At 39.7% G+C, this 16,614-nt stretch overlaps 1 protein-coding gene across 1 annotated transcript in view; it reads right to left on the reverse strand.

Moving 5' to 3' along the window:
* Positions 1–7,654: 7,654 nt before the first annotated feature.
* Positions 7,655–16,614, reverse strand: part of LYRM4 (LYR motif containing 4) — an 88,411-nt gene continuing 79,451 nt past the window's right edge. Inside the window, exon 3 of the mRNA XM_006888762.1 lies at positions 7,655–7,792. Coding sequence (XP_006888824.1) covers positions 7,655–7,792 — 138 coding nt within the window. The remainder of the gene's footprint in view (positions 7,793–16,614) is intronic.

Below are 16,614 nucleotides of genomic sequence, written 5' to 3' on the forward strand. Positions count from 1 at the left end.
ACCTAGAGTTGTTATAATCAAGGATGCTTTAAGCAGAATATTAAATGATCTGGGAAGTAGTAAAAGAAGATGGAATGAATATACTGAGCCATTGTATCGAAAGGAATTGGCAGGTACAGAAGAATTTAATGAAATAATATTTGAGCAAGAGCCCATGGTGATGAAGGAAGAAGTTCAAGCTGCTTTGAAGGAAATAGCAAAAAATAAGGCCCCAGGAATAGATGGTATACTAATTGACAGATTTCAGCTAACAGATGCTGCTCACCAAGTTGTGCCAAGAAATCTGGAGAACAACCACTTGGCCAACTGACTGGAAGAGATCTATATTTCTTCCCATTCCAAAGAAGGGTGACCCAACTGAGTGCAGAAACCACAGAACAATATCATTGATTTCACATGCAAGCAAGATTCTACTGAAGATTATCCAAAAACGACTGGAACAGCACATCAGCAGAGAACTGCCGGAAGTCCAGGCTGGGTTTAGAAGGGGTCGTGGTACTAGAGATATTGTAGCTGATGTTAGATGGATCTTAGCTGAAAGCAGGGAATATCAGAAGAATGTCTATCTGCGTTTCATTGATTATGCAAAGGCATTTGACTGTGTGGATCACAACAAACTGTGGCTGACTCTTGAGAAGAATGGGAATCCCAGAACATTTAATCGTGCTAATGCGAAACCTATACTTGGACCAAGAGGCAGTCATTAGAACAGAGCAGGGTAGCACCGCATGGTTCAAAATTGGGAAGGGTGTACGCCAGGGATGTGTCCTATCTCCATACCTTTTCAATCTGTATGCAGAGCAGATTATACGAGAGGCCAGGCTCTATGAGGAGAAGTGTGGCGTCAGGACTGGTGGAAGATCTATTAACAATCTGCGGTATGCAGATGACACAACCCTGCTTGTCAAAACAGAGGAGGACCTCATGCACTTGCTGCAGAGGGTCAAGGACTGCAGCCTTCATTATGGACTGAGGCTCAATGTCAAGAAGACAAAGATTCTCACCACTGGACCAATTGGTAGCATCAGGATGGATGGCGAAGAGATTGAGATTGTTCACAGCTTCAGTTTGCTTGGCTCCACGGTCAACACTCTTGGCACCAGCAGCCAGGAAATAAAAAAACGTATTGCAATGGGAAAGTCTGCTGTTAGGGACCTCTCTAAAGTACTCAAGAGCAACGGTGTCTCTCTGGAGACTAAGGTGCACCTGATACAGGCCATGGTCTTTGCAATCACTTGTTATGCATCAGAAAGTTGGACAATGATTAGGGAAGATAGAAGGAGAATTGATGCCTTTGAGCTGTGGTGCTGGAGAAGAGTATTTAAAGTACCATGGACTGCCAAGAAAACAAACAGCTTCATCCAGGAGAGGGTTAAACCAGGCTACTCCTTGGAGGCAAGGATTCCGGGGCTTCGTCTGACATACTTTGGACATGTAAGGAGAGACAAGTCCTTGGAGAGGGACATCATGCTTGGTAGGGTGGAGGGACAGTGCAGGAGGGGAAGACCCTCTATTAGGTGGACTGATTCAGTCACTGGGGTAATCGGGATGGGTGTGTCAGAGGCAATGCAATTTGCACAGGACAGAGCAGGGTTCAGGGCTATTGTACATAGGGTCTCTATGAGTCACAAACGACTCGACGACACATAACAACAACAACAACATCTGTTAGTAAGATAAATTATTCCTGGAGATCTACTTCTGAAAAAACAGCCTTTAAAACACTATCGAGCCCGGCTCTGATACACAGGGGGCACGATGAGTTGGAAGTGACTAGAAAGCATCTGGTTTACATGTTATGTAGAAATCAATTAGTGGATAAGAAATTGAGAAAAATCTCTATTTTCTAAAGCCTCAGATTTTATTTAGAAATTGATTCAGGCAATCTACAGGAATAGATTTTAATATCACTGGGTGAAAGGTTGTTGGTGGGCAAATTATTTATTAATTGAAAACACAAACATGACCTTTACAATGGAGAAACAAATGACAAACTTTGAATGAATCAATAATCTTACCAACTGACACTATGAACCTCCTAATGGAATAAAATGGGAAGGATGCTATATAACCTGTGTAGTGTCCCTATTAAAAAAGTGGATTCTGAGTCTAAAGACAGAGAACCACCTGACATAGTCATATTCGCGAGTATTCTACAACAAGGCCAATCCAGACTCTATATCATTCTCAAGATGGACACATTTGCATTCATCCAGAAGGGATGCTGTATTTATTGGGAATGCATTGCACTGGCCTGGAATATTGTTTTCTTTTATTTTCATTATTAACATTTGCCTGTTTGAATTTTGTTTTATTGACATTGAAATGCAATCCATATTAAAGTCTGAATACTTTGATCTTCTGCATTAAGAGCTTCAAGTTATTCTCACTTTTAGCAAGCAAGGTGATGTCATCTGCATAGAGTAGACTATTGATGAGTCTTCCTTAGATCCTGATGCCACATTCTTCTTCATAGAGTCTAGCTTCTTGAATTATTATCTCAGCACACAAACTAAACAGGTATGGAGAAAGGATGACCCCGATGCACACTTTTCTTAATTTTAAACCATGTAGTATCCTTGCTTGCTGAAACTGAGGAGAACCAGAAGTGGTTACAGCCTACGGTCAAGGACTGCAATCTTCAATATGGATTGAAGCTCAACATCAAGAAGACAAAGATTCTTACCACTGAGCCAACTGGCAGCACCAGGATATATGGAGAAGAGACTGAAATTGTTAACAATTATAGCTTGCTCAGCTCCACAGTCAACACTCTTGGAACCAGCTATCAGGAATTTAAAAAAAAAAGAATTGTATTAGGGATATCTGCTCTCAGGGACCTCTCCAGAGTAGTGAGAAGCAACAATGTCAATCTAGAGAGTAAGGTGTACCTAATCCAGGCCATGGTCTTTGAAATTATTATATCAGAGAGCTGGACAATGACTAAGGATGACAGAAGAGGAATTGATGCTTTTGAATTGTAGTGGTGAAGAAGAGTCTGGAACACACCACAGACCTCCAAAAAACACAAACAGGTCTGTCTTGAAGAGGGTGAAACCAAGTTTCTCCTTGGAGGGTAGGATTTTGAAGCTCTGTTTTAAACATTTTGGTTAAGTGGCCAGGAGAGAGTGGTCTTTGGAGGGCATTATACTCAGAAGGCTGGAGGGACAGTGCAGAAGAGTAAGATCCCAGACGAGATGGATTGAGACAGTAATTGTGGTAATAGGGATTAGTGTGTCAGAATTAGTGAGACTGTCTCAGGACAGGGTAGGGTTCAGAGCCGCTGTACACAGGGTTGCGGGTGACTCACAGCACATAACAACAATTGTTTCCTTGCTTTGTTCACAGAATAATCTCTTGTTTTATAGGTAAAGGTTTCACATGAGCACAATGAGGTGTTCCGTGATTCCCATTCTTCTCAGTGTTACCTGTAATTTGTTTTAATCCACACTGCCAAATGCCTTTGTATAAAGGTATTTTCAATAAAGCAAAAATAGACAATTAAAAAAAGATTTGGCTCTTTAATTTTATAAGATGATATCGACTCAATTCTCTTTCTTTCCCATGACAATCTCTTCTTTGTAAGAAAAACATCCTTATTAAAACAATTTTTATTATGTTTATCCCTCATTTAGCCAGATGGTTTGTTTCGAATCATCAAATCATTATGGAAAACTAGCTTTAGGCAAAAGTAGAGAATGAAAACATCACATCACTAAATAGAGGAAAAGTACATTATTACACCACTGTCCAATTACATCATTACATAGATGCTGAGCCACCAAGAACTGTGACATGGCTAAACTGACACACAACCTTCACTATCACAGCCAGTGCTCCTCTCTGAAGTGCATCTCACCATTCATTACTGCCAGACATAGAGTGTTAGCGCACATCTGATAGCACATTTTTTTTTACTATTGCCTTAAATGTAAAATATCGGCTAATGAGGTAATCGATAAGTGAGTAGTAGGTGTACATCAAAATATTGACAGAAACCTTAAGTCCTAATGTCTGAAGTTATCTGTGGACATGATTTATTGTAAAAGTTCTGTTGTTACAACTTGGCAATTAGGAAGTATTGATGAATGCAAACACATTATTGATGTCAATTAAAAAAGCACAAGATTGATGAGCCTACCAAAGTGCTTTGACACCAACAGTTAGAGAGTAATGCCCATCAATACATATCTAACCAGGATAAATGTGGAGCTAAATCAGGCTGCCAGGAAACAAAGAGTATTAAAAGTGAGATGATTTAAACAGTGAACATCTACTCAGCAGGAATATCTAAGAGAACGCCAGTAAAATCCTATCAAAAAAACCTCCAAAAACACATGGATGTTTGCTGGTGATGAATGACAGGCGGTCACCATGAGTTGGAAGCAACTCAAAAGTTTAGGCAAAGAAAATGTTCAAAATGGATTCAAAGACACTCTTCAGCCAAATAATGGGCCAAATGCCTGAGGTGGTGGTACTCCGTTATACAAGTGACAAGCATGTGCTAAGCCAGACTAAAGAAAAGGGTAGATTTACAACAAACTAAAAAACTAAACCTGCTACAGTGCATTTTCTGATTCATAGTAACCCTATAAAACAGAGAAGAACTTCCTCTCCCTTGGAGTGGCTAGTTCATGTGAACTGCTGACTTTTTGGCTAGCATCTGAACTCTGTAACCACTGTGCCACCAGAGTTCCTTTTTGTTGTTGATTGCTGCTGAGTCAGGCATGACTCATAGCAACCCTATGAACAAAAGGCCTGAAGCCTTTCTATAACTTTTGTCATTTATCAAAGTTCATAGAATTTCCAGAGGCATTGTGTTTACGAAGTGGACACCACTCTGCAGGTATCCTATTTAGAATACCCTGAACAAAAGAACCAAGGAAGGTTCTTTATGGAACCTTATGGAAGGAGAAAGAAGATTTCAGTTATTTAAAGAACAGAGGTCCAGTCAAATCAGGGCCTACAGGAGAGCAGCTGCAGCCCAGAATGACAGTCCTGAGGTGGGACAGAGCTGGCCTGGGACTGCTGGCCCATAGAGCTTGAGCCAGAGGTTTTCACTCAAGCTGGAGAGTGAGGTGAGAGAGATGTCATAATTGGTATGACTAGGAGAGCTTTGTAACACTGGCCTAAAGCCCAAGGCTGAAGAGCCTGATAGCATTTAGAAGTTGTTCTGACCAAGAGATTGTATCCTGTTGCCAACCTGAACTGCAACCTGTTAACTTCCCTATTAAATCCCATAATCCTGAGTATGGTTCTGTGAGGTCTGTGTAGTAGCTACTGCAGTGGATGTTGGACCTGGCAGAACACTAGGATAGGTGTTAGAATTAGCAGAAATAGGTAGGGGAGCACTGGGAACATGTCTGACCTCATGGACACTGGTTTGATACTGTGGATACTGTCAGTATTCCTCCTTGCGGAATTAGTAGAGGTCAGACTTAGCTCTCCTCATGCCACCCTGGTTCTTTTTACAGTCTTCTAATATAAATTCAGATGGGGTTTTGTGGCTGTTGTTTTTCATAGAAAAGGCATACACCCATTTTACACTCAGTGCTGTTGTTCGATGTCATTGAGTCAATACTGACTCCTAGTGACCCTATGTCAAACTTTACTCAATCCTGCACTGTCTTCACAACCTTCTGTGCTCAAGTTTCTAACTCACCTGTCAGTCAGCTGTGCTGTGGTGGCCTGTGTATTGTTATGCCACTGATATTTTAAATAGTAGCAGTGTATGGCAAATTTCGGCAGAGCTTCCACACAAAGAATAAGAAAAGCAAGACTGGCATTTCTGAAATTGGCTTTCAAAAAACCCTATGAATAGCAACAGAAAATTTCCCCCTCAGGTTGGCTCTCAGAAAGTTAAGGAGGGAAGAGCTACCTCAAAGTAGAGTCTACCTTAATGACATGGATGGACTAATACTTCTACCCAATGGAGCACTTTCATTTGCTGATGTAGACTGACTCAAGAATAGCCTCAAACATTACATGGAATGGCTATGGGGATGGGGGGTGCATTCAATGGAATGGCTATGGGAGCTGGGGGGTGGGGAACCAGATAGTAACACATGTTCCTGAGGATGTGGAGAAACTGGAAACTTCACACACCACAGGTATAACTGCAAAATGATGTAGCCACCTTGAAAACATTCTGGTAGTTTCTGCCAAAGTATAAAGTAAATATGATGCAGCAATTTCACTCCAAGCCACATACATGTTCAAGAGAAAGGAAAATACAGCCATATTAAAAAAACCTATAAATATTCTTAGTAATATCAACATAACTGACAAAACCCAGAAACCAACTAATTTATGCACAAAATGGAATAGGATTTAGCAACAGAAAGGAATGACAGAATGACAGAAATGATGACATGGATGAACCCTGAAAACATGGGTTAAAGAAGGGAGTCTCAAAAAGACTACGTATGTTGTAATTCCATTTACATGAACTATTTAGAGTGGGCAAATCAACTCAAACAGAAAGTCGATTGGTTGTTGCCCAAGGCTGGTGAGAGAAGGGTCTACGAAGACACTGGAGTGACTGCTAATAGGTAATGGTTTGCTTTTGGGATGAAGGAAATAACTTCAATTGATTGTGCTGGAAGTTGCACTATGTGAACACACTAAGAGAAAAATACCATATACTTTAAATCGGTGAATTTCATGGCATGTAAAATGTATCTCAATAAAGCTCATAAAAGAAGGACCCTAAAATGTGCAACAATGGAAAAATATGAAAACATTTTTATATAAAAAAGTAGTAATGTAAAAAGTATTAGAATATTTGCTGTTTAAAAAAAGAAAAAAGAAAGAAAGGCACCATCAAGTTGGGAAACACGATCTACACCATGAAATCTACACAGTACTGGCCTTCCCTAAGGAAGAACTCTCTCACTCCTTCCTAATGAGTTGATCCTGACTTGTAGCAACCCTGCACTGGGCTTCCAAGGCTGAAAGAGAAAGAGAAAGCTCAACCTTTTCCGGAAGTGGATTAGAAATACTGGGGATGCATGACCTTTTATTTACCAGTGTAACACTATAGACTGTACCACCAGAGCAGGAGTCACTGGGCTGGACCTTGAGTGTTCTTGGGGTTGAGAAATTGCCAGGAAATTCTCTGAGAATGGTTAGTATACTGCTCAGGCCAACTCAGGTCAATTTAAGCCTTGATAATCACTTTCTTTTGGGGGTAGGGAATTTGAGAAAACTATCTATGCATCAGAGAGCTGGACAATGACTAAAGATGACATAAGAATTGATGCCTTCGAGGTGTGGTGCTGAAAAAGAGTCTTGAACATACTTTGGATTGCCAAGAAAACAAAACCTTTTGAAAGGGTGAAACCAAGTTTCACCTTGGAGGTTAGGATTTTGAAGCTCGGTCTCACATACTTTGGGCACATGGCCAGTAGTGACTGTCCTTTGAGAAGGACATCATGGTCGGAAGGGTGGAGGGTCTGCACAGGAGAGGAAGACCCTGGATAAGATGGACTGATTGATACAGTAATGTGGGTGTTATATCGGAATTAGTGAGACTGGCTCAGAACAGGGCAGGGTTCAGAGCTGCTGTACATAGGGTCATTAACAGTCACAGGTGACTCGACAGCCCATAACAACCACCGCCGCCGCCACCACCACCACCACCACTACCACAACTCTATACATTCACACATTCACAGTTGCCATTGGGTGTACTTCCAACAGCACTGTCCTCTTCTGCTTCAATTATTCTTCTTGATTGTACCCCAAGGTTATCTGAAAGTAGCTGACAGTGGACAACTTCTGCATCTGAGGTCTGCAAAAAGTTTCAATAAAGACCCAAGTATACAGAACACAGACAACAACAATCCTGAGACGTAAACATATTTTACAAATATCTTTCTTGTTGTTATAGAGATATTAATCTTTTCAAATAGCTCCTCTGAAAAGAAAAATGGTGCATGACTTCCTGAATAATTTCACCTACACTTGGAATCTTACTTGGAAAAATACCTGTTATAAAGATACAGGACACTGCGGATATTCTTCTTTACAGAGTTTATGTGACAGCTTAGTCCCAGAAGTACAGGCTGGAAAAGCTGTAATTTATGAGTAGTAAATCCTCAGTTGCATCTAAAGAAACTTAAAAAAGAAGTTAAATAGCTTCTCCCTGAGATGAAGAATTCATTCCCACGGCCAAGTCTATGGCTACTCTTTGCACACTAACATTTGTCATTCTACTCGGTTGTTAAGGATGCTGACTTGCAGTATTTGCCCTACTCCAAAGAGCATCATCATGGGCATGCATTTTATGTTACCTGATGGGAGCACATTTAATTTTCAGTTGTAATAAAAGGAAATTTTATTGTATAATTTATAGGAAAATTTTAATGAGTCTAAAACTGTAAGAGTACTAAAGAATAAAAACAGTGATCAAAATAAAGATTTAAATTAGAAGACCCAATGATCGAGAATAGTGGCTGTAAAATTCCGAACTTGTTTCTGAGACTCACCTTTTAGAGATCAAGCACCTATGTACATTGGGTGTTTGGGAACATCCAGAGTGCCTCCCCATCCTGGCTGCATGTGAGAATCATGTGGAGAGATTTGACAATTACATGCTCAAGTCTCATCCCTTGAGATTCTCATTCAGTTGATATTGAGTACATTGGTAAGATTTTTCAAGCATCCCAGGTGGTTCTAAGGTTCAAAGCTGAGAACGAGCACAAGATAGAAAGCTCTGTATTTGAGGACCCCACTAAAGACCAGGTAGTCTTTGGTTCTCCTCAATAATACTCAGTCACTGACACTGAGTGGGTTCCAACTCACAGAGACCTCTCTGAGCTTTTAAGTCTATAAATCATAATGGGAGGATATTTCCCATCTTTCTCTTAAAGAGCTTATTAATGCACAGTATCTCATTCAGTAATCACAAAAATATTAAGAAGCAAGTAAGGTAAATAGGAAGGAAAGTCTAGTTTCCTATAGGAAAATCTTTGATCAGGAATTTATGTCTTTTGTTTATACTTAAGTTAGAAGCAGAGCCTACACTATAGACAGGTCCTCCAACTTCCAGTTTAAAAGCCTTTCTTCTATGACACTTTGCATAAGCTGTCTTGCCTTTATTAAGCACGAATGGAGATTGTACGATGTCTCTGAGACAGTGGGAATAAAACGGTAAGTACAAGAAGTTTTTCTAGAAGCCCATAGGCTAAGGACAGAGACTGACATACTGACAGACATACACACTTGTGTGCCGTCTGGTTGGAACTGATTCATAGCTGACCCTCCGTTAGGTATTCAGAGGCAGATAAGCACACAGAGCAGACTGCCCATCTTTCTTCACACGATTCAAACTGTGTACCTTTGGGATTGTAGTGCAACTTCTTACCATTGGCCCACCAAAATGTGTACACACTCTCTCTCTCTTCCTTCTTTTCTCTCTACACACACACACACACACACACACACACACACACACACACACACACCCAGTGCAACACATGATAGATGCTGTATGTTGCTGTTGTTACGTGCAGCAAGTTGATTTCAACTCATAGCAACTGTATGAACAACAGAATCCTGCCCTGTCTTCATCATCTCTGATAACGCTAAAATCCACTGTCATCTTGTCAATCCATCTTGTTGACGTATTCGTCTCTTTTTCTGACCCTCCACTTTTCCAAGCATGATACAATTTCCCAAGGACTAGCCCCCCCACCCCCGACAACATGGCCAAAGTATGAGATGAAGTTTCATCATCCTTGCTGCCAAGGACCATTTCTGGTTGCACTTCCTTCAAGAAAGAAGGTTTTTCGCAGTATATCAGTACTATTCTCCACAACTCAAAGGCATCAGTTCTTCTTATATCTTTATTATTTATTGTCCAACTTTCAGATGAAAAAGAGGCAATGGCTAATACCATGGCTTAGATCAGGCACACCTTAGTCTTTACTTATTTAAGACATCTTTGCCATGTAGGACTTTGCAGAGGTCCTCGACAGCAGATTTTCTGAATATAACACATCTTTTGACTTCTTTGCTGTTGTTACTATGGGTGTTGATTATGGAGTCAAGTATAATGAAATCACTGGCAACTTAATTTTTTCTCTATCTATGATGCTATTAGTCCAACGGTGAGGACTTTTGTTTTCTTGATGTTGAGATATGTAATTCATACTGAAGGATGAAGTCTTTAATCTGCAGCAAGAGCTTCAAATCCTCTTTACTTTCAGCAAGACTACACACACACACACACACACACACACACACACACACACACACAACTCCTAGTGACCCTGTGAACAAAAGGCTTGAAGGCCCTCTATAATTATTGACTTTTATCAAAGTTCATAGGGTTTCCAGAGGCATGTTAGTTAGGAAGTGGATGCCACTCCTGCTTCAAAAAATTCACACACTCTCCACCTACTTGCATCATCAAATCAAACCAATCAGAATCCAACTGTTGGGTGCCATTGAGCTGGAACCTACCCATGCCTGACCCTTCAGTGGGTTTTCAGGGAGAGTAAATTGCACAGGAGGAGACCGACCATCCCCCTTCTACAGAGCAGTTGGTGGATTTGAACTGCATGTCTTTGGGATTGCAGCACAGCTTCTTACCACTAGGCCACTAGAATTCCCTTTTGCATTCTACTCACCAATTATTAACACATCTTGACTGCATGTTTAATCAATTTTAGACTCCAAATGTTGGTAGAAATTCTCAAATTTTTCATCTATGATTTCAGTGGATTGTGTGTATACTTAAATAGTTGTGTTAACAGGTTTTTCTTGTTTGCCTATGGATAGTATCCTATCACTTACAGCATTGCACTGCAGGCTAGACCTTGAAATGTTTTTTTACTATGAATGCAACACTATTCTTCTTTAATTTGTCACTCGATGCACAAAAAAGGTCATAAGATTGAAAGTGAACTACACCGTCCATCTCGTTCACTAATGCCTAGGAGTCAATCTTTATGCATTCCATTTTATTTCTGACAACTTTCAATCTTCCTAGATTCATACTTCTACATTTGATATCCCAAATATTTATGGATGTTTGCAGCTCTGCAGTCTTCTAATCTGAGTGGCTGTGTTACTACATCTAACACTGCTCTTCTGTTACTCATCAGGCTTTTGAAGGCCTATTATTTCAGAAGCAGATGGACAATCTTGCTTCTTAGTCTGTCAGCTCTGCTGAAACATGTCTACCACAGGTGGGCCAGAGGGTAGGGTAGAACACTGTCCATCACCTATTGAGTAGTTGGTTGGTGGGGGGTTGGCACTGGGGACAAGGGGAAGATTGGACCTTTTCAGCTCTGTAGATACCACTGCAGCTGCTATTACCACCTTCCTGGACTCTTATGCCATGTGGATAACTGTTCAAAAGGACAGTGGATGCCATTAGGTAAGAAGGGGGAACAAGGGTACTGAGGGCTTTCCCCAAGGGAGATGGCAGTATACAGAAGAGTGCTTCCTACTTAGTCAAAGTGTACTTCACACCATATTAAGAGGGATGCAAGGCTCAGTCTTCAAGGAAGGTGGAGGAAGAGATTTAGTAAGGTCATGGAATACTGGAAAAGTAGGACACAAAGATAACTGATTGCTATAAGCAGTCCAGAAGAACAGAAAAATAAGTAGAAAAATAAGGGGCTGGGTTTTGGAAAATAAACCACCACCATCATCACCTCCTCTGCGCTCAAAGACTAGAGTCTATGAGTGGTATCACAAAAACCACAGAGAAGCAGACTGATGCAAACTCTAAATAATAGCTAAAAATTATTAACAAAACAAAGCAAAACAGTTCGGCTCTATGAAGATAGACCCTGGTCCAAAGCAAGAGGCAAGTTTCTATTTTCTACTTTTCCGGGTTCCTGTCTTATCTCCACCAGAATCTCTGTGGAGTCTCAGGGAAGAAACCTCATTAGTAAATGGGGTCACTAGTCACCTGTCTGAAAGGGCGGTTTCCTTTCCTTGCTCTCAGGCCCCCTACAGGTCCCCTGTAACATCCTGCTATCCCTGGGTGTTAAAAGCTTCTACAAAGTGCAGCCCTAGGCTGTTCTCAAAATGGCCCTGCTGCCACTGACTGCAAAGAACCAGCATTACCTAACTGTAGCCTTATGCAACCAGTCCCGCCCACACGCTGCTCTCGGCTCTGTTAGACTCACTTCTGTAAGGCTCTGCAGTAGCAATTTCTTTCTAAAGTTGATTCATAAATAGAGAAGGTCAGTGACATAATTCACCCCTGGTCAAAAATCTAACATCCAGAGGTATGTTCCTGGGATCTAACAATCATTATCAATTATTTTCAGAATCAGATGTCAGTGGTTTTCACCTTAGGGATCTTAGGGTTGAAGAGAGCCTCATTATCCGCGTGAGGAAGCTGGTATGCAGAAGCCAGCTTCTGGCAGGGGTTTGGGTATTTACTTTGGTGGCCTAGAAGTAAGAAGCTGTGCTGCCATCACAAAGGCATATGGTTCAAATTCACCAGCTGCTCTGCAGAAGGATGTGTAATCTCCTTCCAAGAGATTGACTGTCTTTGAAAACCCTCTAGAGGGTAAGTTATGAGTGGTTCTGACTCTGGGGCTTACAATAAGAACAGTGCATACCTATGCAGGCAGGTAATTCAGGAACTCATTCAACTATTTGTGAAATGGAATAACCTATTGCAGGAAATCTCAACTCTTCACCTTGACAAGCTAAGAGTTCAAGATAGAATACTGTTAAAGATTAAATATAGTTAATTCATTAAGAAAACCAAAACCCAAACCTCTTAGCATTATTAAGGACCTTAGGAATGCTGATGATCTATCAAATTAAATGTCAGAGTAACTGAAACGTTGGCAGTTTTAACTCACTAGCTGTAAGTGTGAGTAAAATGTTTCTTCCTATTAAGATTTATACCTTCAGAAACCTGATGGACGGCTATCATACATTAGAATCAATCTGACAATAGAAGGTTTGATTTGATAGTATTAGGGACTTGAAAACAAACATTTGAAGGAAAGAAAAATTCTTAAAATATTGATCTGACACTGTATATGTGCTATTCAATAAAACAGAGATTGTTATGGTACCACATCACTGAGAATTTTTAATGCCTTTGGATTATTTATAATTTACTAATCCAAGAAGTGACAGTCTTAATTACTAGATTGGTGGATGGGGTGGGGGGTGGAGAAATGAGAAAATCTGGCATTTTAAAAGCTACATAACCCTTTTCTCTAATTAGAAAAACTGAGTGATAATAATGTATTTTAAATTATAAATATCACCATCAAGACAGAAAGCTACTGAAGTAGTAGTTAGGATTTAAATTTAAATCTACCTTGTTCAAAATCTCTATTCTCATCCATCACTCTTATTAGTTTCAGAAAAAGGAAAAAAAATATCCCTGTTTTAGGCTGACAGGTATAATTCAGAGGAATTCTTCTAACAGCACCAATGAAACTAGTCTTTATATATATAAAGTCAAGTTAACGTCATCAAATCTTACAAGAAAATTAAGCTGGAGATATAAAATGCTCAGGAAATGAACACAAGTACTCAAGACACCCCGATAAAGGTGTCTGCAGACAGGATACAGTCTTGTGGGGTCAATGTAGCAGACAGGACACCGTACAGAAACACACATGGACACAAACAAGGGGAGGCTCCCATGCCATCTTCTAAGACCATCTTCTACATGAGCAAGACTGGAATGGACTTTGAGCCTTCTAGAGCTGGCAGGAAGGCACTGGAAGGCTTGCACTGAAGGACACTTCACAGATGGCTTGTCAGGAAAAGCACAATGGTCAGTATAACCCCCAGATCTATGGGGAGATTCTGAATAAACACTGTTAAAATCAGGAGGCTGAACTGTCACATTTTCAGAGCGTGGTTTTTGTATTTTGTTTGCTGTCTGAAAACAGAGCAAAAAGAAAAAAAAGAATTTTGGTTTTTTTCCATAAAGAAAGTGCCTGGTCCCACCAGAACATTCCAGGGAAGGTAAGCGATTACCTCTACATGAGCTTTAAATGAACAACGAGAGAAAATTAGAAAACAAAACAAAACAAACAAACAAAACAAACAGGTTGTACCTGCTTCATTCATTTCCAAAGTCTTTTCTACTTTTGGTCAAGATAAAGTCAATGATGATGTGGTTCCCTCTTCTGAGAACTGGCTAACAAGCAAGGAGATAGGTTCACCATCCTTCAATTGCATGACCTTAGAAGAATTGTTCAAACATGCTTAGCCTGAATTTCCTCACATAAAAAAAGGTTCAAAAGCTGCTGTCATGAGACACTGGGTGACTGAAGCATTCAAAGAGCTTGAGCACAGTCCCAACTGCTGTTGTCACAGTCACCAGCATGCTCATGCTATTGCCATGCTCACCATCAGTAACACACTTTACAAACATGGTAAACTGCAAAGCAGTAACTTGCCCAGGATCACACAGTAAGTTACTGAGGAAAAGACCTTCTAATCTCGTGCCTAAGAGACTACTACTGTCCTTTCTTCCTCAGGATTTGATAATAACTACTTTTCTTCTCTGGTAGCCTACTGATAAGGAGTTGTACTGCCAACCCAAAGGCATGCAGTCTAAATCCAGATGATTCTGTGCCAGAGAGAAAAAGGCATTCTCCTGCCTTATGACTTACAGCGTTTGAAAACCTGCTGGAGGGTAGGCTATCAGCTGGTTCCAAACTGATGGCATATAACAACAACAAAGACTTTCCCTTCAGGGCTTCAGCAACAAAAAATGGTTATGAGAGGAATTCTACAATGAACAGCTATGAGAGACTCAACTAGAGAAGGGAAATAAGTACCGTAATATAAATTTCCAGGAGAAACTCTGCCAAAAGCTTCCTATGCATTACTATTGCCTTCATCCTGAGAGCTTCACTCAGCACATGGAAATACACAACTCTTGAAGTGTATGACAAAGAGAGGCAAAACAGTTTCCTTCTAGGAAGGCAATGGAACCTAATTTTGCACATGTCAACTCTGAAAAAAAATCAAGCAGGTTTAAGGGACAATTTCTAATCAATTTAGAGGCGTTTATTTTATGTAGGAATGCCAACTATGGGAATACTATTGCCCTTGACTTGGGGATATACTTGAATTTCTAGAAAAAGTAGAGAGGGAGGAAGTTAGCTTAAGTTCTTATATGAAGTCATCTTTTTAAAGTTGCAGAGGAACTATATATTGAACAGATGGGGGGGAATGAATGTCACATACAAGCTAAGCTATAAAACTAAAAAATCCTTTCTACATGCTGCTACTTTCTTAAATTTTCACAAGGGGCTGAGGAATTCTTCATTCACACTGAAAGACTTCATACTACCAAAAGATACACGGTTCAATTTGGGGGTAGTTCAGAGCATTGCATATAATTCCATGATGACTACTTGAGGACTTTTACTGATATCCAAAGAGTACTTAAATCGCCTTTAGTATTAGTTTTAAATAAATTTACTAATCCTTGGGTTTAATCTTTGTTGAGCAATATAGACATAAAAAAAAGTGTTGCTTGAATACACTTCTAAATTCTATTTCCACTATATAAAATGAGAAGAGTACATGGCATCATGGGACTGAAGAAAGGGGTGAATCTCTAACGGGTTAAATTAAAACTTCTACAAGATTTTGTCAAAGTGAAAAATTGCACCCAAACTCTACCTCCAAAAGTTTATGAAGTCACTTCATAATTATATGGCATAGAGTGGGTACTCAATAAATACTCAAGAAAATGTGGAGATGGAATTGCAAAATGTAGTCTATTTGATTTATCTAGTAGATTGTATTCAATGAATCTGAGAAACTGGGAGAAAGGAGATGCTGGATCAAGAAGAAACTTGTATTAACATAAAGGTAGAGTTGAAGAAAACCACTTGAATCTTTTCCTGTCACTTATCAAATCATTGCTCTTCAGCTACTATTTACTTTGGAAGAAAATGGTCTGATCAGAGATGTCTAGTATTGATAACATATCTTCTCCCAAGAAAGGAAAAATGGTAATAGCAGAGGTACTGGCACCATTTATGTAATTTCTGACTTTTCTTGTTGGAAAAATGTTTCTTGTAAAAATGTTGGGCCAAGATAAAATTTTGCAATTTATGATAGTATAAATATATAGCTGGCATCCCATTGCATCTGTAGCCTAAACTGTGTGGAGTTAAGTCCTTGGTGAAATACCATCTGAGAAAACTGAGCACAGAATGATTTACTCTAAAATGTATCAGCAGTCTCTGTAAGCAAACAAGACAGCATATATTTATGCACATTGTTCCACTTTGAAATTTGAGAGCTGGAAGTAACTTTGGAGTGTAATTTTTTCATATGAGAGAAGGAAATGAAAAGCTCTCAGAAACTCACTTGTTTAAGCATAAAAAAAAAAGTTACATTTCCTACCCACTAGTCTCAGTGCTTGAAGTATTATTTAATGATTCTCAACTAAAAAACAGCAATGACCAGTAATAAATAATTACATCTTTTAAGCATTTTTATCTTACAAACTATTTTCCTGTTGTTCTATCAAATAACAGTCAACTAAATTTATAATTTTCCCTATTAAAAGGTTGTTGTTGTTGTTGTTGTTGTTATGTGCCGTCGAGTCGTTTGCGACTCATAGTGACCCTATGTACAACAGCCCTA

The sequence above is a fragment of the Elephantulus edwardii genome, unplaced genomic scaffold (genome assembly GCF_000299155.1).
Source record: "Elephantulus edwardii isolate Elephantulus edwardi_28Jun2011 unplaced genomic scaffold, EleEdw1.0 scaffold00071, whole genome shotgun sequence".
Taxonomy (NCBI): Eukaryota; Metazoa; Chordata; class Mammalia; order Macroscelidea; family Macroscelididae; genus Elephantulus; species Elephantulus edwardii.